At 44.9% G+C, this 25,892-nt stretch overlaps 2 protein-coding genes across 4 annotated transcripts in view; one reads left to right on the top strand and one right to left on the bottom strand.

Moving 5' to 3' along the window:
- LOC121547871 (serine/threonine-protein kinase LMTK1) overlaps nt 1–19,456 on the top strand; it is a 98,453-nt gene extending 78,997 nt beyond the window's left edge. Inside the window, exons 4-14 of the mRNA XM_045209900.1 lie at nt 2,098–2,177; nt 3,452–3,570; nt 5,378–5,465; nt 6,376–6,509; nt 10,642–10,848; nt 11,472–11,621; nt 12,228–12,442; nt 13,391–16,959; nt 18,454–18,577; nt 18,786–19,019; nt 19,123–19,456. Coding sequence (XP_045065835.1) covers nt 2,098–2,177; nt 3,452–3,570; nt 5,378–5,465; nt 6,376–6,509; nt 10,642–10,848; nt 11,472–11,621; nt 12,228–12,442; nt 13,391–16,959; nt 18,454–18,577; nt 18,786–19,019; nt 19,123–19,151 — 4,949 coding nt within the window. The 3' untranslated portion in view covers nt 19,152–19,456. The remainder of the gene's footprint in view (nt 1–2,097; nt 2,178–3,451; nt 3,571–5,377; nt 5,466–6,375; nt 6,510–10,641; nt 10,849–11,471; nt 11,622–12,227; nt 12,443–13,390; nt 16,960–18,453; nt 18,578–18,785; nt 19,020–19,122) is intronic.
- A 2,359-nt stretch (nt 19,457–21,815) lies between these two features.
- The window catches only part of LOC121547732 (brain-specific angiogenesis inhibitor 1-associated protein 2), a 148,250-nt gene continuing 144,173 nt past the window's right edge, over nt 21,816–25,892 (bottom strand). For all 3 annotated transcript variants that reach the window (XM_041859145.2, XM_045209897.1, XM_045209899.1), the window contains one exon: nt 21,816–25,015. In XM_041859145.2, coding sequence (XP_041715079.2) covers nt 24,916–25,015 — 100 coding nt within the window. In that variant the 3' untranslated portion in view covers nt 21,816–24,915. The remainder of the gene's footprint in view (nt 25,016–25,892) is intronic.

The raw sequence follows: 25,892 nt of genomic DNA, 5'->3' as shown, positions 1-25,892 counted from the left end.
TTGTATTACTATTGACGGGAAAGATAGAACACTGTGAATTGATGGTAGTATGCTGATAGTATGGATATGCTCATGGCTGTTATTATGGCCTTCTTTAGTCTGTCTGTTCCAAGACCAGAGTTGAAAGATTTTTCTAAGCAGAGTTCTAAGTTCTAAGAGGTTGAAGTTCCAAGACATTCTAGAAGCCATTTTAGAAGTAAGAGAGCGATGGAGGAAACAAAAATGGCGTAAACTCTAGTCTAAGTTGTCAGTTATCACTAGATGCCCAGTTCACCACCAGTGTTGGGATTAGTTACTGGTGTTGGGATTAGGTATTACATATTACTTGCTACATTAAAGTAACATGTTACCTTAAAATATTACTTTGTGTGGAAAGTAATGTGATTACTAGTTATATTACTTTGCACTATTTTCATGAAGAAAATCTAAAAATCAGTTGGAGGGAGCAAGGTGAGGCGCTGTACCAAAGACAGGCCACTTACTAACTCAGGCTGGATCACTAGTGTCTCCTTTCATCTGTGGCGCTGCTTTCCTGTGCTAGTCTACAAGTGCTGCGCTATGGGCTGCTTAATTAGCAATATATACTGAAAGTCAAACGTACAGATTTCCTATCTTTTCATTCAAAATCCTAAAAGATGTATAGAGGGCACACTTTTCTACAGTCCCGTGTGGCTCAGTTGTTAGAGCATGGTGCTTGCAATGCTAGGGTTGTGGGTTCGATTCCCACGGGGGACCAATACAAAAAAAAAGTATTAAAATGTATGCACCCATTACTGTAAGTCGCTCTGGGTAAGAGCGTCTGCTAAGTGATGTAAATGTAGATGCGATCAATGGCAAAGATCAGAGGTACGCCCTCTATACATTTCTACAGACAGTAGCTGTCATGACATTTCTTCAAACCGCCTTTGTGTTCTCGCTCGAGAACTAAATGAGGAAACAAGTTGAGATTGGATCATGGAAACACGCCCGTTAGAGAGATAATCCTAAATGCATTGTTTGACAAAGTAACTGCAATCATTTGAAAAAGTAACACGTTACTCATAAACGTAATCTGATTATCTAACGGGTTACTTTTGTAATGCGTTACCCCCAACACTGTTCACCACTGTGTCACAGAGCTGCTAGATAATAGGCCCAGTGTCTGTGTGGTTGGTTCTTGCTGGTACCAAACAGTCCCATGGTTAGTACCCAGACAATGGCTGGGATTCTCTGTAGGCCAGAGTCTGGATGAGCGAGCGCCCACAACCCAGGGAATGACTGGCCTCTGGAACATTACAGGGCATGGGCGTCAGATATGGCCCTCACACAGGGAGGGGTCTGTGTGGCCGGGTCTGGGGGGTGGGCAGGGGGTGACACTGCCACAAAGATCTGTCTGTCCTCCTCTGGAGCACAGAATGTGAGCGTCATCAGTCGTTGCTGGGGGAGAGAGGGATGGAGAGATGGAGGGAAAGAGAGAGGGGGAAGTACAGAGGAGTAATGTTGCCATCACTCCATTCTCATTTGGATGGGTTTGGGACAGAGGCTGAGAGCGAGAGTGAGGCGAAAGGATAGATGCAGGACACAGGTCATCACCGTGCCACTGACAGATAGAATAGGACGCAGCAAGGGGACAGGAGGACTGAGGCTGTGATGCCAGACTCTGCTTCTGACTGAAAGAGAGGGGACCTTAGGGCAGGGGTAGGCAACTAGATTCAGTGTATCACATCTCATTTTTCATTTGTGGGTATACTTCAACTCATTTTTTGCTGAATTCGTGGTGATTTTACAGTATATCTTCTTTTTATTACCCCCCCCCCCAAAAAAAAAATATATATATTTTTGGACCATGGCTTTTGCGCCCATTTTTGTGTCATATCAAAACAAGTCAACCTGGCGAAGATTGGGTCATAGAGGATACTTGACCCATTGCAAGATGGATGGCTTATATCACATCTATTCCAGTACATGACGGTGGTGTGTATTTGGCCAGATTACATTTCTCTGAGCCTTGGAATGGAGAGTCATTGTCAGAAATAAACCAATGATGAATAACAGTTGTGTCGTAAGGTCATTCTCTAAAATCTCTGTTTTTGTTTTGTTTTTTATCTGTCTCCCAAGTCCAATTCCTGAAATCCACAGAACTCGGCCGCCAGAGTCTTCTGTACCTGAAAGAGATAGGCAATGGCTGGTTCGGAAAGGTAAGACCACTCACTCCCTCCTCACTTCTACTCGTCAATTCTTTTGGGTGTATTTTACGGGTTATTTTCACTGTGCTGGAGGCCACTGTACTGGGTTATGAGAGGTAGCTAGATGAAATGTTCTGTCAACTTTGGCAGGGTCACGGTTGTTATGTGCTGAGCTGTGATCCCAGGCGTGTTTTAGGAGTCAGCCTGTTTAAATGGCTGACACGCTGCATTACCTGGAACGTGTGTGTAACGGTAATGCTGGGCTGATCCCCATGCCTTTGATGTCTACCTGACTGACTGACACGCTGCCTGGTACAGAGAGGTTATTAGCAGCGCTATTTAGTGGTTTAGGGCAAGGGCAAAATGAAATTATTGACAGTGAAAAAGGTGGGACTGTTCCCTCGTCATATAATTGGTACATTTACTATCAATATAGCATTCAAAATTGTTTTACAGATTGCATTTTGGCAACAACAAAAAAATCTTGATGCGAATATTGGATCGCGATTGAAACAACCTGGTTCAATTTGGGTCCAGAGGCAAAACCAGTTGAGAACCACAGAAGTAAAGTGTTATCACAAGGTCTTCCATGCAAGCATCTTACTCTGTTGGGTTGGGAATTAGCTACTGTAACACTAGATAACTGATTCTTGTCATTCTCTCATTCCCTCCCGCTCTCTGTTTCTTTGTCTGTTTCTTCTCACACTCATGCACACACACTTTCCCCACACTTGTGTACCTTGACTGGGGTATGTCCATTCGTGTGCGTGTGTGTGTGTCTCTGTGACCGCATGCATACCTCTCTGCATACCTCTCTGCATACCTCTGTATCTCCTGGTCTGTCTCTTGTTGGTCTCTTTATGAATCTGCATGTCCTGTGTATGCCTCTCTGTCTATCTCTCTATTTCCTGTGTATGCCTCTCTGTGTATCTCTCTATTTCCTGTGTATGCCTCTCTGTCTCTGTGTATCTCTCTATTTCCTGTGTATGCCTCTCTGTCTCTGTGTATCTCTCTATTTCCTGTGCATCTCTCTATTTCCTTGCATTTGTGTGACTGTCTACCTTTCACCTGAATGTGTGCGTATCCTCCTCAACCATGTTTGTCCTCCACAATCATCACCTCCGCGTGTGTTTGTACTGTTTGGGAATAATTTTTTGTGTGCCTTTCCTCTGTCTGTGTCTCCTCCCTCTCTCTGTCTGTGTCTCTCTGTCTGTGTCTCTGTCTTCCATTCCTCCCCATCTCTGTGTGTCTCCCCTGTGTGTGTGTCTGCATTGCTCCCATACCAGGTTCTCCTGGGGGAGGTGAATGCGGGCCTCAGCACCACCCAGGTGGTGGTTAAGGAGCTGAAGGCCAGTGCCAGTGTTCAGGACCAGATGCACTTCCTGGAGGAGGTCCAGCAATACCGGTGAGAGATGTCTCTTTCATCCTTTTAGATCCTTTATTATGACTAAACTCTCTTTGTTCAGTCTCATTATAATGTTAATCTCCCTTTGTTCAGTTTCAATTTCATTATAGTGTTAACCTCCCTTTGTTCAGTTTCAGTTTCATTATAGTGTTAACCTCCCTTTGTTCAGTTTCAGTTTCATTATAGTGTTAACCTCCCTTTGTTCAGTTTCAGTTTTATTAGTGTTAACCTCCCTTTGTTCAGTTTCAGTTTCATTATAGTGTTAACCTCCCTTTGTTCAGTTTCAGTTTCATTATAGTGTTAACCTCCCTTTGTTCAGTTTCAGTTTTATTAGTGTTAACCTCCCTATGTTCCATTTCAGTTTCATTAGTGTTAACCTCCCTTGTTTCAGTATAGTGTTAGCCTCCATTTGTTCAGTTTCATTATAGTGTTAACCTCCCTTTGTTCAGTTTCAGTTTCATTATAGTGTTAACCTCCCTTTGTTCAGTTTCAGTTTCATTATAGTGTTAACCTCCCTATGTTCAGTTTCGTTAGCGTTAACCTCCCTTTGTTCCATTTCAGTTTCATTAGTGTTAACCTCCCTTGTTTCAGTATAGTGTTAGCCTCCCTTTGTTCAGTTTCATTATAGTGTTAACCTCCCTTTGTTCAGTTTCAGTTTCATTATAGTGTTAACCTCCCTTTGTTCAGTTTCGTTAGTGTTAACCTCTTTTTGTTCAGTTTGTCTCATTGTAGTGTTAATCTCCCTTTGTTCAGTTTCAGTCTCATTATAGTGTTAATCTCCCTTTGTTCAGTTTCAGTCTCATTATAGTGTTAATCTCCCTTTGTTCAGTTTCGGTCTCATTATAGTGTTAACCTCCTTTTGTTCAGTTTCATTATAGTGTTAACCTCCTTTTGTTCAGTTTCAGTAGTGTTAACCTCCTTTTGTTCAGTTTCGATTACATTGTAGTGTTAACCTCCCTTTGTTCAGTTTCAGTCTCATTATAGTGTTAATCTCCCTTTGTTCAGTTTCAGTCTCATTGTAGTGTTAATCTCCCTTTGTTCATTTTCAGTCTCATAGTGTTAACCTCCCTTTGTTCAGTTTCATTATAGTGTTAACCTCCCTTTGTTCAGTTTCAGTTTCATTATAGTGTTAACCTCCCTTTGTTCAGTTTCGTTAGTGTTAACCTCTTTTTGTTCAGTTTGTCTCATTGTAGTGTTAATCTCCCTTTGTTCAGTTTCAGTCTCATTATAGTGTTAATCTCCCTTTGTTCAGTTTCAGTCTCATTATAGTGTTAATCTCCCTTTGTTCAGTTTCAGTCTCATTATAGTGTTAACCTCCTTTTGTTCAGTTTCATTATAGTGTTAACCTCCTTTTGTTCAGTTTCAGTAGTGTTAACCTCCTTTTGTTCAGTTTCGATTACATTGTAGTGTTAACCTCCCTTTGTTCAGTTTCAGTCTCATTATAGTGTTAATCTCCCTTTGTTCAGTTTCAGTCTCATTGTAGTGTTAATCTCCCTTTGTTCATTTTCAGTCTCATAGTGTTAACCTCCCTTTGTTCAGTTTCATTGTAGTGTTAATCAGCATTGAAACTGGTTCGTAATTTGTATAACTCAAACCCCAGAGTTGATTGAAGGCCAAGTCCTGTCACTTTAGTTGTTATGACAGTGCTTTCTGCCTCTACTAACTCTCTGCCATTGTGACAGTGCTTTCTGTCTCCACTAACTCTCTGCCATTGTGACAGTGCTTTCTGTCTCCACTAACTCTCTGCCATTGTGCCAGTGCTTTCTGTCTCCACTAACTCTCTGCCATTGTGCCCTTCTGTCTCCAGTGCCCTCCAGCACCCAGCCCTCCTACATTGCCTGGCGCAGTGCACTGAGGTCACCCCCTACCTGCTTATCATGGAGTTCTGCTCTCTGGTGAGTACTGGACTGGATTGGACTGTCATTGCACCACTGTATATAGACCTATCTGTCTGTGGCCATTGCAGTCAGTAGCCTGCTGGACTAGCTGGAGTCCAATTGCTACAGGATCTCTCTATGACCGCTGCAGACAGTGTACAGTTTGACAATCATCATGGACTGGACTGGACTGAACTGTCACTGCACCACTGTGTCTCTCTGTCTCCGGACATTGTAGTCAGTCTAAGACAGGGTTTCCCTGGCACTACACATCTGATTCATTAATCAAAGCTTGATGATGAGTTGGTTATTTGAATCAGCTGTGTAGTGCTAGGGCGAAAAACAAAACGTGCACGTGGGGGGGTGCATATAGATTATATTTGGATGCATTCGACTGCCCCCCAGTGGCCAGATATTCTATTGCTGGCTGAGTGGGCAATCTGAGGGAAGATCTACATTTTTTACATTTGAGTTATTTAACAGAAGCTCTTATCCAGATACATTTTTGTACTGGTCCCCCGTGGGAATTGAACCCACAACCCTGGCGATGCAAGCGCCATGCTCTACAAACTGAGCTACACGGGACTACCTACCTACACTCATTGACAGGACATTTCACTTCCAGAAAGTTCTTCAGACTACAGTACCTTGTGAGCTAATTGTACTGTAACTACTTGTGTAAGCATCATCCTTTATTCACTATAACTGTGTCAATATCTATTATATCTCTAATATATCCACCTGGGTGGGGGTCAATTCCATTTAAATTCCAGTCAATTCAGGAAGTACACTGAAATTCCAATTCTCTTCAATGCTTTTTAATTAGACAAATGTGGAATTACAATTTTGTTTACTTTCTGAATTGACTGGCATTTTTATGGAATTGACCCCAACTCTGATCACCACCATATCTCCTCAATGTCACCAGGGTGATGTGAAAGGGTACCTGCGGAGCTGTCGGGCTGCAGACACAATGACCCCTGAACCCCTGATCCTGCAGAGGATGGCCTGTGAGATCGCCTCAGGACTCCTGCACCTGCACAAACACAACTTCATACACAGGTGCGTGTCACTCCCTCCCTCTGTCTCTGCCACTATCTGTCGATTGATTGATTGATTGATTTCCATTCGTCAGTAAAACAACAACATATACATACAACAAACGTGACCAGGAAGTCAGAGACTCATTTTAGTTGTGGTCCCTATCACTAGTGTATATATTTATATATACGGTACCAGTCAAAAGTTTGGACACACCTACTCATTCAAGGGTTTTTCTTTATTTTTACTATTTTCTACATTGTAGAATAATAGTGAAGGTATCAAAACTATGAAATAACACATATGAATCATGTAGTAACTAAAAAAGTATTAAACAAATCTAAATATATTTTATAATTGAGATTCTTCAAAGTAGCCACCCTTTGCCTTGATGACAGCTTTGCACACTCTTTGCATTCTCTCAACCAGCTTCATGAGGTAGTCACCTTGAATGCATTTCAATTAACAGGTGTGCCTTCTTAAAAGTGAAATTGTGGTATATCTTTCCTTTTTAATGTATTTGAGCCAATCAGTTGTAGGGACCAAGTCCATAATGGCAAGAACAGCTCAAATAAGCAAAGAGAAACAACAGTCCATCATTACTTTAATAGATGAAGGTCAGTTAATCCAGAACATTTCAAGAACTTTGAAAGTTTCTTCAAGTGCAGTTGCAAAAACCTTCAAGTGCTATGATGAAACTGGCTATCATGAGGACCGCCACAGGAAAGGAAGACCCAGAGTTACCTCTGCTGCAGAGGATAAGTTCATTAGAGTTACCATCCTCAGAAAATCTGCAATTAACAGCACCTCAGAATGCAGCCCAAATAAATGCTTCACGTAGTTCAAGTAACAGACACATCTCAACATCAACTGTTCAGAGGAGACTGCCTGAAATCAGGCCTTCATGGTCGAATTGCTGCAAAGAAACCACTACTAAAGGACACCAATAATAAGAAGAGACTTGATTGGGCCAAGAAACACGAGCAATGAACATTAGAAAGGTGGAAATCGGTCCTTGGGTCTGATGAGGCCAAATTTAAGATTTTTGGTTCCAACCGCCGTGTCTTTGTGAGACGCAGAGTAGGTGAATGGATTATCTCTGCATGTGTGGTTCCCACCATGAAGCATGGACGAGGAAGTGTGATGGTGTTTTGCTGGTGACACTGTCTGTGATTGTTACGGATACAGGTATCCTGTGTTTTTGTGTGTTTCTCTCCTTCTGCCCTAATCACAGGTGTCCTGTATGTTCCTGATTGGTGGTCGTTGAGGTGTCTGCTAGATTGGATCAATCAGTGAACATTCCTGTTAATTGCACCACCTGTTATTCGTTGTTCAATCACACATCCCATTTTATAAAAACCAGACTTGTGTTTGTTGCAAGAGAGAGAGACTTTTTCCATATGAGAGCATGGACACGGTGGTGTCCTGTGTGTTGTGTACTCGCTAAGTTGCTGATTACCCTGTTTAGTAGCTTTGTGTGTTTTTTTGGGAAAAGGGGGTTTAAGCTTAGATGCCCTTGGGCGTACATTACCCGTAGGGAAGAAATCTGTCTATAAACACCAGTTAGACCTGAGCGGACCACCCACTGTATTTTTGTATGACTAGCAGTAGCCTAGCGGTTCTTCAGGCAGGCTAGATCAGTTTAGGGGGTTTTTACACTATTGTTTCATTTCTTGGGTCCTGCTCAGCCCTTTTTCCCAAACCCTTACCGTGTGTTCATAAATAAACACTTTGTGTTTGACGGTAGTTCATGGTTGTTGTGTCAGTTATGTTCTCACTGTTCCCAGCCACACTTATAATTTACATGAATTTATGTTACGGGTCTCCTGTCCATCCACCCTAGATGTTTAGAGCCACGGGGTTCGTAACAGTGATGTATTTAGAATTCAAGGCACACTTAACCAGCATGGCTACCACAGCATTCTGCAGCGATATGCAATCCCATCTGGTTTGCGCTTAGTGGGACTATCATTTGTTTTTCAACAGGACAATGACCCAAAACACACCTCCAGGCTGTGTAAGGGCTATTTGACCAAGAAGGAGAGTGATGGAGTGCTGCATCAGATGACCTGGCCTCCACAATCTCCCGACCTCAACCCAATTGAGATGGTTTGGGATGAGTTGGACCGCAGAGTGAAGGAAAAGCATTCCAGGTGACTACCTCATGAAGCTGGTTGAGAGAATGCCAAGAGTGTGCAAAGCTGTCATCAAGGCAAAGGGTGGCTACTTTGAAGAATCTCAAATATAAAATATAGTTTTATTTGATTCCATAAGTGAAAATAGTAAAAATAAAGAAAAACCCTTGAATGAGTAGATGTTTTAAAACGTTTGACCGGTAGTAATATATATATATATATATATATATATATATATATATATATATATACACACAGTACCAGTCAACATTTTGGGCACACCTACTCATTCAAGGGTACCTCTACTATTTTTTACATTGTAGAATAATAGTGAAGACATCAAAACTATGAAATAACACATATGGAATCATGTAGTAACCAGAAAAGTGTTAAACATTTGAGATTCTTCAAATAGCCACCTTTGCCTTGATGACAGCTTTGCACACTCTTGGCATTCTCTCAACCAGCTTCGTGAGGTAGTCACCTGGAATGCTTTCCCAACATTCTTGAAGGAGTTCCCACATATGCTGAGCACTTGTTGGCTGCTTTCCAAATAAAGAAAAACCCTTGAATGAGTAGGTGTGTCAAAACTTTTGACTGGTACTATATATACACAGACACAAGTTGTACCTATACACTACAAACCACTCAATGGCATTGTAATGATATTACCCTGAAGACTGGTACCCAGTAGTCACGCGCTGCCAGACCACACCGTATTCTGGTTTTGGAGAAACCTATAATGGCTGCAGTTTAGGTTAGTTGACCAGAATTCTGCAGCTGTGATTGGTTGGCTCTTCTTCCAGGTTCCTGTTGGTTCCTTCCTGTAACAATATCCTGGTGCTGCCTGAGTGCCTCTTCATAAACTCCAGCATCAGTGATTTTGTTGCAGGGGGGGGACCCCTTCTCTCCAGAATGACCCCTGCTCTTCCTTTCACTGATGTCTACAACATCCACTTAATGAAGAATGAGGTCCTGTATGGCTCAATTGGTAGAGCATGGCGGTTGCTATGCCAGGATAGTGGGGTCGATTCCCAGGGCCGCCGATATGTAAAATATATGCATGGAGGATTGTAAGTTACGTCTGCTAAATGGCATACAGTGCCTTCAGAAAGTATTCAGATCCTTTGACTTTTTCCACATTTTCAGCCTTATTCTAAAATGGATTACATTTGTTTTTTCCCTCATTAATCTACACACAATACCCCATAATGACAAAGCAAAAACAGGTTTTTAGAAATTGTTACTAATTTATAAAAAATAAAAAAACTTAAATATCACATTTACATAAGTATTCAGACCCTTTACTCAGTACTTTGTTGAAGCGCCTTTGGCAGTGATTACAGCCTCTAGTCTTCTTGGGAATGACGCTACAAGCTTGGCACACCTGTATTTGGGGAGTTTCTCCCATTCTTCTCCACAGAGGAACTCTGGAGCGCTGTCAGAGTGACCATCGGGTTCTTGGTCACCTCCCTGACCAAGGACCTTCTCCCCCGATTGCTCAGTTTGGCCGGGCGGCCAGCTCTAGGAAGATTATTGGTGGTTCCAAACTTCTTCCATTTAAGAATGATGGAGGCCACTGTGTTCTTGGGGACCTTCAATGCTGCAGAATGTTTTTGGTACCCTTCCCCAGATCTGTGCCTCGACACAATCCTCTCTCGGAGCTCTACAGACAATTCCTTTGAACTCATTGGTTGGTTTTTGGGGTATTGTGTGTAGATTGCTGAGGATTCTTATGTATTCAATCCATTTTAGAAAAAGGCTGTAACGTAACAAAATGTGGAAAAAGTCAATGGGTCTGAATAATTTCCGAAGGCACTGTATATCATTATTAGGAAGGGTTTTAATTGATTAGTAATGCTGTACAACATTTATTGACTGAAGTTCTGTAAGACTTTTAGTACAGTATTGAACATGTCAGACTGTCCATGGTCTCACCATGTTTAATTGGACTGCTATGCATTTACATCAATCAGTTATCATCTAATGTACAAATGTGTTCTCTGTCTTCCCTGCAGTGACCTGGCCCTGAGAAACTGCCTGCTGACCGCTGATGTCACAGTGAAGATTGGAGACTACGGCCTGTCACACAACAAGTACAAAGATGACTACTTTGAGACATCAGACCAGATGTACGTGCCTCTGCGTTGGATCGCTCCAGAACTCATAGATGAAGTCCATGGCAACCTTCTGGTGGTGGACCAGAGCAAACAGAGCAACGTCTGGTAATTAAAGATTTAATTAATCAATCAATCAATCAGCATATGTAGTCCAACCTTCTGGTGGAGAGAGCTCAGTTGGTAGAGCATGGCGCTTGCAATGCTTCGATAGTGGGTTCCATTCTTGGGACCATGGTAGAGATAGCATTCAGAACCCAATTATGTAGTATTACAATTTCAACCCTATGGGCCGGTTTCCCTGACCTACATTCTGCCATATCCTGGACTAAGAACAACCTCAATGCTTTTTAGTCCAGGACTTGGCTAAATCAATGTCCAGAAAACCGTCCCTATCTGGAAACCGACCCCATAAAATATGTGAACGTAATTAGGGGTTCACAGCAAAGCTGTGAAACCTATTGTTATTCTTAGATTTCAGTAAAATAACTGAAGCATATATTACTAAGGATTGGTCAATAGAAGGCTGAGTTATTGACTAATCAAAAATCTGATTTTACGTGTCCATTTAAACCACTGTAAATCCACTCTGATCTTGTGTCCTATCGGTCGTCCTGTGAACCCCGTTCATTGCTTCTCGCAGCTATATTTGCCAAATGTTTTTCCCAATAAATATAGGTTGTTATGCTTCACACGTGTTGTTCTTCTGCGGTCTTTATTTTCTCTCTCAGGTCTCTGGGGGTTACTATCTGGGAGTTATTTGAGTTGGGGAACCAGCCGTACAGACACTACTCTGACAGACAGGTCCTGACCTACGCCGTGAGGGAACATCAGCTCAGACTGCCCAAGCCTCTGCTCAAAATACCCCTGGCAGAGCGCTGGTGAGTCACACACACACACACACACACACACACACACACACACACACACACACACACACACACACACACACACACACACACACACACAAGGGAAGCAACACAGTGGCACACACACACACAACAACACAAGCACTCTTACTGTTTCTCGTTCTGGGGTTCTTGCTCTGTGTCTCATCAATATCTTCTCATTCTAGTGGCTCGTTGAGACAGACATCATATGCTTCGTCTCAAATGGCACCCTATTCCCTATCCAGTGCACTTTGGGCTCTGGTCAAAAGTAGCAAAATAAATAAATAAATATGACTGATGTGATGCATAAAACAAAAACAAAATGGATCCAATCTCATTATCTCTAAAGATAATTATCTCTCATAGGATGAGAACATGCTTGATTCCTCATCTCCTCAATGGATTCCAATAAAAATGCAGATGCTGTATTGGTGGTTTTCATTTCTTTCCTATTTTATTTGCGTCACAAATGGAATGCTATTCCCAAATGCACCACAGCTGATAGATTCATTTGTGGTTCATTATATCTTCCTACATGTATCCCATGGTTGTTGTAGTGATTCTTGTGACGTGTGATATGTGCCCTCTTGTCCCCAGGTATGAGGTGATGCAGTTCTGCTGGCTCCAACCAGACCAGAGGCCCAATACAGAGGAGGTCCACCTGTTGCTCAGCTACCTGTGTGCCAAGGGGGTCAGCGAGGCCGAGGAGGACTTTGAGAGGCGCTGGAACTCCCTGCGTCCCAACCCCAACCCCAACCCCAACGCTGGCCCCAGCAGCAGCCTCCACCATGGGGCCGGAGCCCTGGCCACTGGTACGACATGTTTAGGGCCACTTTTCATGGCTTTTTTGTCCGCTGCTGTTTCAAAAGAGAATCTGCTCACTGCCCTTTTCAGTGTCACTTTAGTTTATTAATGGGAAACTTCACCGCTAGTCACTATTAAGGGTGTTTTCCCAGTCTCCCTACATCATTTTGTTTGATGAGAGGGTGTTTCAGACATAATTATGCACTATAGCAGCATTATTTATATTTTTGCCCCAGGAGAGCCTGTTGTCTGATAAAAAATGAAAGGAGTCACGTTTTGTAGCAACTATTGTGGCCTTTGTGTTTTGCCGATTGCATGATCACACTAGCAGTGAGTAGACATGGTTGTCCTTGTTCAATAGAACCATTTGACATGTCTCAACAATGTTCCTATCTGCCAGGACATTGCAGGATATCTTGGTTGACTCATTTCCCCTGGCTTTGTAAAGACTACAGCCTGACGGGAGCCCTACTTCCTTACTTGTCCAATTGTTTTCCCACCCTCGAAGGCGTCCTGAAATTGCTATGAATTCTGGATATTGTGGTTTGTTTACAACCAGGAAATGTACCGGTGAGATGCAGAAATGCTCGTATTTGCATGTTGTGCAAAATTCTAGATTTTTATGACACATATTATACTGTATGTTTATAACATATTAATGGATATATAGTGAAAGAGCAGCAGTAAAATTTTGCTTTAAGCTCTGCTGCTGTTTGATATGAAATGTCCCCTTGGGAATTAACAAAGTATCTATCTATCTATCTATCTATCTATCTATCTATCTATCTATCTATCTATCTATCTATCTATCTATCTATCTATCTATCTATCTATCTATCTATCCATCCATCTATCTATCTATCTATCTATCCGTCTATCTATCTATCCGTCTATCTATCTATCCGTCTATCTATCTATCTATCTGTCTCTCTGTCTGTCTCTCTGTCTGTCTCCAGATCTCCCCACCTCGTCCTTCCCCCTGCTGGAGCAGTTCTCTGGATGTGACGGTTACCACAGCGAATCAGGAGATGATATACTGACCGTGACAGAGACCAGCCACGGTCTGAACTTCCAGTACAAGTGGGAGCAGACCCAGGCGGGGGTCGGGGTGGAGCAGCCTTACCACCACGCTGCCTCGTCCTCCAGCGGTACACTGGGGGCTGTCAACCACCACTGCCAGGACCTGTACTACCCAGGGGGGATGGTGGGGGGCTGTGGTGGGGTGGAGACGGAGGGGCTCACTCTGGGGGTGTCGCCTTCCTACTATGAGCACAAGACGCTGCTTGTTTCTGGGCTCGGGGTGGTGCCGGTGCTCAGCGCCCGTAGTCCTTCACTGAGCTCTGAGTACTATATCCGCGTGGAGGAGCCTGGCGTGGACTATACCATGTGCTCCTACAGCCCAGACTACCAGGGCAGCAACGGGAGCTTCCTGACTGGGAGTGGCAGTGCAGACTCAGGGGAGTGTATGATTGGGATGGGTGCCTGTCCCCCCCAGGCCCACTCCAAGCCTGTAGACTCCTACTGGTCGGCAGATGTCTGTAAAGCTGAGGGAGTTGGAGCATATGACTCGGACATCTCCCTGACCATGGAGCCCCTACTGGGGCAAGTCTCTGACTACAGCCCCCTGAGACCCTGGGAGACTGGTCACTACGTCTCCTACAAGGACTGGGACGGGGGGTTCTACTACGAACACTCACCCCCTATAGGAATAGGCCACCACATGGGTCTGGGTCTGGACCAGCACTACCTTATGGGGCGGGAACACTCTCCCCCCGAGCCCCACCAGGAGAGCTGGGGGTCCCGTAGCCTGCGTCAGGCCCTGGGGGAACTGGACAACCCCCTGGGGATATCACCTTCCATCAGCACCCCTCCCCAGGGTGGTTGTCCTCCTTTTGGGGTAGGGGACCCCTACATGGAGACGACCCAGGGCCCAGGCTCCATAATCGGGGGGAGTAGCGTCACTGGCGGCTACTATGACATGATGGGTTCTCTGAGGAAAACCATGCCGACCATGCCAGGCCATGCCCACTCAGTCAGCTTCACCATGGCGTCGGAAGATGCCCTCTTCACCTGTCATCGGGACAGAGACTTGGATGAAGAAGAGGATATATTCTCTGAGAGGCAGAGGAGCAGCAGTAGTAACCTCTCCAACCCCTCCACTAACAACAACAGTCTAGGCCTGGGTCTAAGCCTTGACCGTAGTAGACAGGCTGGCTGTAGACAACAACAGGATGCCTATGAAGACTTCCACTACACTATGCCCACTACCGACATAGAGGACTCGTGGCCTGAGGAGCACAACCTGACCTCCCGCTCCTCTGTCTCTGCTGCAGTTAAACCCATAGACTACCTGGAAGCTACGGTGGCTTCGGCTAAAGACAGCGGCTGTCTAGTCCTGGGGAAGCATCGTGCCCTGGTCCCCGCAGGGGACACCTGCAATGCCTATGTCTATTTGTGCCACGAGGGGGACGGGGAGAGGGAGGTAGAGCCGCCACCCATCAAGTGCTGCCACTCTCATTTCGTCGACCCCCTCACAGGCTTAGTGGTGCGGAACTACACCCGGGACGACTACAGAGATAAGATTGCAGAGATACCCAACAACGAGGAAGAGAGTGTGAATCTGTCGCCAGCACCGGGAGGTCCTAAACCAATCCTGACGCACAACACTTACACCAACACAACCCCTCTAGGCCACTCTGAGCAGTATGTTGACATCACTATGGACGATACCCTTTCCATAGACCACAAGGAAGAGGTTAGTACGGAAGACAAAGGGGTTCTCACAGACCCTAAACCAGAGGATGTGACTCTGACTAAAACTATGATTTCCCCCCTCTCCTCAGTGAATGTTCCTGGCCTAGTCCCCCTGGTCGAGCCAGAGTCAGAGCTGAGACATACGTTAGACAGCGGCCTAGACAGAGACCACTGCTCCAGCATCAGTCTAGTGGACATCTCCGACTGCTGCACCGACGACGATGAAGACGATGACATCACCGACGCGACCTCAGAGATCTTCGCCGATGAGGCGTCGGTTGGGGACCCAAACACCTCCCCGTCCCTGGCCCGTCCCCTCAAGTCCCTGCAGAAGCAGGTGGGAACCCCCGATTCCATGGCCTCCATGGACTCCATGGACCTGATGCCTTCAGCGGTCGGCTCCACCTGCGAGGCTTTCAGCCCCGCCTCCAGTTCCTCCCACCCATCTAGCTCCTCCCCCAAGGCAATGGACAGCGGGTACGACACAGAGAACAATGAGAGCCCAGAGTTTGTCCCCAAGGAGCCCCACAACGAGCCTCGGGACACAGAGACATTCACCCAGCCACTTGGGGAGTCCATCCTGGAAACCAGCCTGGATGAGGAGGGGGAGGAAGGGGGAGAGGAGGCCGAGGTGGCCCCACTGGAGGATGAGGATGAACCTACCCTGGATGAAGATGTGGCTCTAGCAGCCTCACAGACCACAGACAAAGAGAAGGAGCTGACCCCACTCAGTGAGAAGAACCCTTACAGGGACTCTGCCTACTTCTCTGACTATGAGAACGAGCGCCTATCCAGGGGTGAGGAGGACGACAAAGTGGGGGGTGATGAAAATGTAGGAGTGGAGGAGGGAGAAGAGGACGAGAGGCTGACAGAGAAGAGGGAACTCAGCCCTCTTCAGATAGAGGAGGAAGAAGAGGAGGGAGAGGAGACCTCAGCTCCTCTCCCTCAGGAGGAGAGTGAAGACCCAGAGATGGAAGGATGCCTGACGGAAGAGTGCACCCAGGATGAAGGGCTAGAGCTGGCCTCCAATCTCTCTGGAGAAGTAGAGTCAGGGTCGGAGGGATGGCCTGCCCAGGAGGAACTCTCTTCCCTGGGAGACTGGGCAGCAGAGGTGGTGGGGGCTATGGATGATGCCCTGGGTGAACTCCAGAGGAGCAGCAGTACTGAAACCAACTCTGGTACCAAGGAGGAGGAGGAAGAGGATGAAGGAGAGCAAAGGGACTCATCTGAAGCGTTAGAAACAGCAGACATCCTAGAAGAATCATCTATCAAACTGCCAGACCCCCTCGAGAAGGATACTGATGACGAAGAGAATAGACCTCCTGGACAACGTCAACGCTTCTCCTCCTCTCCTCCCCCTCCCTCCTCCTCTCCTCCTCCCTCCTCTCCTTCCTCCTCTCCTCCTCCCTCCTCTCCTCCCCCCTCCTCTCCTCCTCTCCCCCCTATGACTCCCCCTCCGGGACGGGAGTTGCCAGCGGATGGGGGGGAGGGGGACAAGGAGGACGGAGATGGTGACTTGGATGACAGTGAGTCAGACGAGGAGCTGAGCAGTTACAGTGTTCAGGAGGAGCAGAGTGGAGGGGAGGAGAGCGGGGAGGAGAACCATGCTGTACCCATTGTGGTCAGCGACTGTAGCGATGCTCATAATCTACGTAGTCTATTGAAGATGCCCATCCCGCTCACCGCCGAGTTGCTCGCTGATGACCTGCTGGAACGCAAGAAGAAAGTGGTGTCCTTTTTTGATGACGTCACCGTCTACCTGTTTGACCAGGTGAGTAGTGGTGGTGGTGGTGGTATTAGTAGTCACTCACAGATGAAGGGAAACAAGTTAAAGGGTAGTTCCTGCATTACAGTAGTTCACTAAGTTCATGGGAGTTTTTCTGCTTTTCTCATTAAATCTAATTCACAGACATGATATAGGAGAAATAAGGTATTTGTTGCCTAGGTAACTTGAATTAAATTAGACATTATACTGAACTGTATATATATATATATTTATTTATTCACTACATGACCAAAAGTATGTGGACAGCTGCTCGTCAAACATCTCATTCGAAAATCATGGTCATTAATATGGAGTTAGTCCCACCTTTGCTGCTATAACAGCCTCCACTCTTCTGGGAAGCCTTTCCACTAGATGTTGGAACATTGCTGCGGGGACTTGCTTCCATTCAGCCACAAGAGCATTAGTGAGGTCGGGCACTGATGTTGGGCGATTAGGCCTGGCTCGCAGTCGGCGTTCCAATTCATCCCAAAGGTGTTCAATGGGGTTGAGGTCAGGGTTCTGTGCTGGCCAGTCAAGTTCTTCCACACCGGTCTCGACAAAGGTGCAGGGGGCATTGTCATGCTGAAACAGGAAAGGGCCTTTCCCAAACTGTTGCCACAAAGTTGGAAGCACAAAATCGTCTAGAATGTCATTGTATGCTGTAGCGTTAAGATTTCCCTTCACTGGAACAAAGGGGCCTAGCCCGAACCATGAAAAACAGCCCCAGACCATTATTCCTCGTCCACCAAACTTTACAGTTGGCACTATGCATTCGGGCAGGTAGTGTTCTCCTGGCAACCACCAAACCCAGATTCGTCCGTCAAACTGCCAGATGATGAAGCGTGATTCATCACTCCAGAGAACGTGTTTCCACTGCTCCAGAGTCCAACGGCGGCGGGCTTTACACCACACCAGCTGACACTTGGCATTGCGCATGGGGATCTCAGGCTTGTGTGCGGCTGCTCGGCCATGGAAACCCATTTCATGAAGCTCCCGACAAACAGTTATTGTGCTGACTATGCTTCCAGAGGACGTTTGGAACTTGGTAGTGAGTGTTGCAACCGAGGACAGATGATTTTTACGCACTATGTGCTTCAGCACTCGGCGGTCCCGTTCCCGTTGTGTGTCCTACCACTTCGCGGCTGAGCCGTTGTTGCTCCTAGATGTTTCCACTTCACAATAACAGCACTTACAGTTGACCGGGGCAGATCTAGCAGGGCAGACATTTGATGAACTGATTTGTTGGAAAGGTGGCATCCTATGACGGTGACACGTTTAAAGTCATTGAGCTCTTCAGTAAGGCCATTCTACTGCCAATGGTTGTCTGTGGAGGTTGCAAGGCTGTGTGCTCGATTTTATACACCTGCCAGCAACGGGTGTGGCTGAAATAGCCAAATCCACTAATTTGAAGGGGTGTCCACATACATTTGTATATATAGTATATATTCATTTGAAATGTACACTAGCCATAGCTGTAAACTCTATACCATCCGTTTCCAGCAGAGTCCGACTAAAGAGCTAGCTGAGCATGGGTTCCCTCCAGGGGCTGAGACCAGCGGACAGGGTTCACAGGTCAAACAACCAACCGCTGATGACTCCTCAGACGGAAACATCTCAGAAGAGAGTAAGTACACTAGTCCAGAGTCCACTACTTACATTGATTGAAGTCAAATCGGCATTTAATTTCATAATAATTCTCAGATATGTAATAGGCAGATGTGTCCAAACTGCTTTCTACCTTCCTCCCTCACTCTCTCTTCATTTCTCCCTACCTTCTTTCCTCCCTCACTCGCTCTTCATTTCTCTCTCCCTTCCTCTCTCTCTCTCTTCAGGTACAGGGTATGAGTGGGAGGATGACTTCTCCCTGTTGCCCATTCCCACTTCCTCATCCAAGATGGCTGCCTCCTCCTCAGGCTCAGCCCCCTCCACACCCAGCCTGCCCTCCACTTCCAAGGCCCCGGAGACCAAACCAGCGGTGCAGTACTCCCGCTTCACCGTCTCCCCTAGCCACGTGTCTCGCTTCTCCATCACACACGTCTCTGACTCTGACATGGGTTCTGTTCCAGGTGGGTCTGGTGTTTTCTTGACAGCGCACAAACATGTCTTGAGGAGAACTACTTGTATGGATTTTACATAGTGGATAATGATGCATTCTGTCTGTCTGTGCAGGGAGCAGTGAGGATGGGGACAGAGAATAATACAGAACCACAGCCACCAAGAAACTGCAGGAACTGCACCATATAAACTTGTTTGGGCCTCTTAACATGACTTTTGTTTAGTGCTTTTTGGACATCAGCTTTCTGAAAAGACAGTTACTCATTGTTTATGGACACTTTTTGAATGGAGTCTGTAAAAGGGATGTGAGAGTAGAGAATCAACTCCTATGAGAATATAGCAAATAATATATGATGATAATATATCAACTCAGTAAAAAAAGAAACGTCCTCTCACTGTCAACTGCGTTTATTTTCAGCAAACTTAACATGTGTAAATATTTGTATGAACATAAGATTCAACAACTGAGACATAAACTGAACAAGTTCCACAGACATGTGACTAACAGAAATTGAATAATGTGTCCCTGAACAAAGGAGGGGTCAAAATCAAAAGTAACAGTCAGTATCTGGTGTGGCCACCAGCTGCAATAAGTACTGCAGTGCATCTCCTCCTCATGGACTGCACCAGATTTGCCAGATGAGATGTTACCCCACTCTTCCACCAAGGCACCTGCAAGTTCCCGGACATTTCTGTGGGGAATGCAAAGCGTTGAGATTGCCTGCAATGACATCAAGCTCAGTCCGATGATGCTGTGACAAACCACCCTAGACCATGACGGACCCTCCAGCTCCAAATCGATCCCGCTCCAGAGTACAGGCCTCGGTGTAACGCTCATTCCTTCAACGATAAACGCGAATCCGACCATCACCCCTGGTGAGACAAAACCGTGACTCGTCACTGCAGAGCACTTTTTGCCAGTCCTGTCTGGTCCAGCGACGGTGGGTTTGTGCCCATAGGCGACGTTGTTGCCGGTGATGTCTGGTGAGGACCTGCCTTACAACAGGCCTACAAGCCCTCAGTCCAGCCTCTCTCAGCCTATTGCGGACAGTCTGAGCACTGATGGAGGGATTGTGCGTTCCTGGTGTAACTTGGGCATTTGTTGTTGCCATCCTGTACCTGTCCCGCAGGTGTGATGTTCGGATGTACCAATCCTGTGCAGGTGTTGTTACACATGGTCTGCCACTGCGAGGACGATCAGCTGTCCGTCCTGTCTCCCTGTAGCACTGTCTTAGGCGTCTCACAGTACGGACATTGCAATTTATTGCCCTGGCCACATCTGCAGTCCTCATGCCTCCTTGCAGCATGCCTAAGGCACGTTCACGCAAATGAGCAGGGACCCTGGGCATCTTTCTTTTGGTGTTTTTCAGAGTCAGTAGAAAGGCCTCTTTAGTGTCCTAAGTTTTCATAACTGTGACCTTAATTGCCTACCGTCTGTAAGCTGTTAGTGTCTTAACGACCGTTCCACAGGTGCATGTTCATTAATTGTTTATGGTTCATTGAACAAGCATGGGAAATTTACAATGAAGATCTGTGAAGTTATTTAGATTTTTAGAAATTATCTTTGAAAGACAGGGTCCTGAAAAATGGATGTTTCTTTTTTTGCTGAGTTTACATACACAGAAGAATAGATATGTTACAAAGAACTTGTATGAAGGTAAAGACTTATGTTGCATTCAACATATTTTTGGGAGCGAAGAGACAATCTTTAGAATGAACATGTCACTTGTTTGCCACCATAGTCACTCATTAACAGCATGTTATGGAGAGCAACACATTACCGCTTGTTACTTGGAAGACAGACGATAATGTTATTGATCAGCTGTTTAACATGGATATCAAAACAGAACACCCCACTCAGAGAAGGAAACAAAAATGGGGGAAAGGACACAATCCAGGCTTTTCACCAAAGGATCGGTGTTGGAAAGTGACTGTACCAAGAGCATATCTTTGAGACATTAGTTTACCCGTCATCATCAAATATAAATGAAATATCACAAATAATGATCGAAGCAGAATTTTGTGATTCTAGTGTTTTCTCTAAGGAGTCGGACCACAACTGCATATGGGCCTTATGATTTCCAACAATGCGCGTGCCAGAGTCACTATTCCCCTCCATCTGTCAGTATGGGTCACTATTCCCCTCCATCTGTCAGTATGGGCCAGTATTCCCCTCCATCTGTCAGTATGGGCCAGTATTCCCCTCCATCTGTCAGTATGGGTCAGTATTCCCCTCCATCTGTCAGTATGGGTCAGTATTCCCCTCCATCTGTCAGTATGGGTCAGTATTCCCCTCCATCTGTCAGTATGGGTCAGTATTCCCCTCCATCTGTCAGTATGGGTCAGTATTCCCCTCCATCTGTCAGTATGGGTCAGTATTCCCCTCCATCTGTCAGTATGGGTCAGTATTCCCCTCCATCTGTCAGTATGGGCCAGTATTCCCACTCCATCTGTCAGTATGGGCCAGTATCCCCTCCATCTGTCAGTATGGGCCAGTATTCCCCTCCATCTGTCAGTATGGGTCAGTATTCCCCTCCATCTGTCAGTATGGGTCAGTATTCCCCTCCATCTGTCAGTATGGGTCAGTATTCCCCCTCCATCTGTCAGTATGGGTCAGTATTCCCCCTCCATCTGTCAGTATGGGACACTATTCCCCTCCATCTGTCAGTATGGGTCAGTATTCCCTCCATCTGTCAGTATGGGTCAGTATTCCCCTCCATCTGTCAGTATGGGTCAGTATTCCCCTCCATCTGTCAGTATGGGTCAGTATTCCCCCTCCATCTGTCAGTATGGGTCAGTATTCCCCTCCATCTGTCAGTATGGGTCAGTATTCCCTCCATCTGTCAGTATGGGTCAGTATTCCCCTCCATCTGTCAGTATGGGTCACTATTCCCCTCCATCTGTCAGTATGGGTCAGTATTCCCCTCCATCTGTCAGTATGGGTCAGTATTCCCCTCCATCTGTCAGTATGGGTCACTATTCCCCTCCATCTGTCAGTATGGGCCAGTATTCCCCTCCATCTGTCAGTATGGGTCAGTATTCCCCTCCATCTGTCAGTATGGGTCAGTATTCCCCTCCATCTGTCAGTATGGGTCAGTATTCCCCTCCCTCTGAAGGCCTGGGGCGTTATCGTTAGTGCACACTGTAACAAACAGTTACAGAGCGTTTCGCAACGCAAATGAGAATTTATGTTGGACAAATTCAGTTATGTCCTTCCCCGTTTGGTTCCTAGTAAATACACTCCAGATTTTACAGACATCCCTGAACCTAAACTATTGTGTGAATGCACCATATCATTGATGACGTTGAATAAATGCTGTACTTTTTAGGACTTCAAATCCATTTGCTTTGCAGCAGATAGTGTGGGTAAAACACAGCTTGCATTGGTTTCGGTCTTATCCTCAGATGAAGGTGGCTGCCTGTCCTTGCCCTCAGAGTTGAGCTTCCCTGCACCACATACTGTGTGATATGTCTGCTACTCTTGAGGTGAAGATCCTTTGTGATACGATCAAAATAACTTGTACATTTCTGATTCCGATTCTGAAAATGGTACTGCAGTACAAGAACAACACGCTTACAAATACGTAGATACAGTAGCATATCATTTTTATAGGAACCTTTTGATGAAATAATCACTTTAAAAAAATATATGAAACCTTAAAATGCAACTTAAAGAATGGAAGAACAAACAAATGATTTTCAAGTGGCTTCGGTAACATGTTGAAGATGAAATAATGAAATGACTTGTTGGAAGACCACAGAACTGAGAACTGGTTTAGTGTTAATGTATTGTTTGTGGTCTGCTGTGTGGTTAAGGGGTTGGTGATGTTACATGGATTAGTCAGTATATTGTTTTCATGATTTTAACAAATGGAAAATACATTTTGAATTGATGGACTTTTGACTTTTGCTATGTATGTGAAAATGTGTTTGCTATAGAAATGAAAGAGGATGGATGTGGGTGTGACGTAGAACGCATTCAGTCCAGTCAGTCTGGTAAGCTAATGCAGTATTACAGCAGTATCACTGTAGCATGGTCTCAGGTCCGTTTGTACGGTCTTGCCGACTCCAATGACCATAGGTTGGGCAAGACAGTACAAAACAGATCTGGGACCAGGCTAATATCACTGTAGGCATTAGCCTCAAAGAACCAGGTTGCCGATTCAGTTCATAGATATGGAATTACATAGTTATTTCTATGGTTTAATGATAGACTCTAGTCTCCATGCAGTAAGTGTGTTCTGTTGAGTGATTGTTAGCCTTTCTAGAGCTTTACTATTCTGTACTAGTTTAGTATCCATAGATCCATCTAGACCACCGTCTGTATGGACTATTTTTGTATCTCAAAAAATAAAAATTACAATTAAGAATGTCAAGAAATTACCTGGAATTTACATGTAAGTGAGAGTTAAAAGTACATGTATTTATGTTTTATTGTTGCCAAAGAGATGAATTTAATGAAGTCTTGGGGAAAACAGGAACATAGGATATTTGATCTAAATTGTTTTAACCTGCTAAGTGGTGAGACGATAGCCTGGGTACCAGTCTGTTTGTGCCATCATGCCAGGCTAGTGAGACGAAAGGGATGTGATGACGAGCAATGTTTGGCCTTGCTGTGATTTAAATGAACAGGACTAGTTTAGGGATGCTGTCCGTAAGATGTGCCCTGGTCGTGATTTAAATGAACAGGACTAGTTTAGGGATGCTGGCAGTAAGATGTGCCCTGGTCGTGACTTAAATGAACAGGACTAGTTTAGGGATGCTGTCCGTAAGATGTACCTTGGTCGTGACTTAAATGAACAGGACTAGTTTAGGGATGCTGTCCGTAAGATGTGCCCTGGTCGTGACTTAAATGAACAGGACTAGTTTAGGGATGCTGTCCGTAAGATGTGCCCTGGTCGTGATTTAAAACGAACAGGACTAGTTTGGGGATGCTGTCAGTAAGATGTACCCCACCCCACTCTACTTTCTGTACCTTATTATGAAATATAAATAAAGTCTGTTTTACACATCAATGTGCGTCTCATGTATTCCTTGGTACACGCACACGAGCAGGCACGAGTGCACACACGCACAAACGCACCAAAAGGAATGAGATAGAACGCGTTCTACAATTATTTCTTATAGCACAGTACAAACACACTGGTAATATATGGAATATACTCTGCAATATGTTATTTTCCCTATATTTCATATTCAGTGCATCTTTCTATACATTGTAGATTGACTTACAGACAAATTAAACTGGATGAGAAGCGCATACATATAGAAACTGGTACAAAATACAACAGGAAAATCTGTTAAGTTACAAATCCTTTGTCTTATTATTACAGCCTCCCTTTTTATTCTCCATCATATAGGCCCTTTGAAATATATAAAATACTTTACTTTGTGACAAATGTATTGCTCACACAAACTAAAGATATTCCCACAATCTTACAAATCCCAAATAGCAATAAGTAACATACTGTATGATCAGATCATAGAACTAGACCCCCAAATTAATATAGATCAAACAACGACATCTTCTTAAACATACTGTATGCGTACATGATTATCTGTAACAAGTAACAGATTAAGCTACAATTTCCGGCATACAGTATATAACAGTTTTCAAATGCTTCAATTTGATTGAAGATACAGTCCAAGGCTAGTTGTGCTTGAATGCTATGGCTAGTTCAGTCAGACAGGTATGTTCAGTCATTGTATTGCAGTCATCATAGGTCCTGCTAAAACTAAATGTCAATGGCAGTACATGGTCTACAGTACTTGTGAAAGATCAATCCTGTGTGTGCTTGGATTTGTCCAACAGAATCAGGGTTATTCTCTTCTAATTGGCTGGCTAAATATATCCGCGCTTCACAGCAACCAATCAGAACCAAGGATAACAGGAAGTAGAGCATGGAGCTAATAGAGTATTGGAGGAGGAGATTGGTCACGGTCAGAGATGAGAGGCCTGGGTTGGTCCTCAGTGGCCTGGGATGGTTCCTCCTGAGGCGGGGGGACACTGTAAGGACAGGAGGGATGAAGAACGGGAAGAGGGGAGTGGAGACCAACCGTTATTAACACCCAGGATTACAGAGCAGAGAATCAGCACTTTTACTGCAGCAAGAGAGTGAGTCTGGAGCTGCCTCTGATTGAAGATGGATTAAGGGTGAAATGAGACTGATGTGTGCACAAGGCAAGCGGTCATGCAACAAAATAATCAACAGAGAATGAAGATTTGGTGAATCTGTTCAGGATGTTCATACAGACATGCAGAGGGTGCCATTTCAGACCCAGACAGAATGAGAGGATGGGCTACGGACCCTCCTCATGAAACCAGACTAGCCAATGACAGTGAAGTTCAGTTAGATACTGAAAGTGAGAAAAACCAAGTTGACTTAAGAGGAAGCCACCGAATGAACGCGTGATAGCTCGGCTGAATGGCAACCGGTGACTCGTCATGTTACTTACATATCATTGTAATGGGTAACTTCTTAGTAAACTAACCATCGCCACAGTACTCATAAAAATAATGACAGTATTTATCACACGACACATTTGATTAAACATATTCTTTACATATAACCAATGAATCTGTTATAGACAGTAAAATATATTCAAAACACTATTTTCCCATATATGGTTAGTTTGAAGTATTTTGACAAAACCCCAACCAATGTTAATAATACTAAAGTTAATCTTAGGTCATTATGTCATTCCCCAAAGCGTGTTACTCCCCAGAATGCAATTTGTTCAGTACAAACAAAACAGAAGAAGCAACATAAAAAAGTCACAGGCAAAAAAAAGGAGAGGAGAGGGAGAAGGAGAAGGAGAAGGAGAAGGAGAAGGAGAAGGAGAGGAGAGGAGAGGAGAGGAGAGGAGAGGAGAGGAGAGGAGAG

Source organism: Coregonus clupeaformis, chromosome 31 (genome assembly GCF_020615455.1).
Source record: "Coregonus clupeaformis isolate EN_2021a chromosome 31, ASM2061545v1, whole genome shotgun sequence".
NCBI classification, from domain to species: Eukaryota; Metazoa; Chordata; class Actinopteri; order Salmoniformes; family Salmonidae; genus Coregonus; species Coregonus clupeaformis.
The sequence above is the reverse complement of the archived record's forward strand: the minus strand, read 5'-3'. Positions and strand labels throughout refer to the sequence as shown.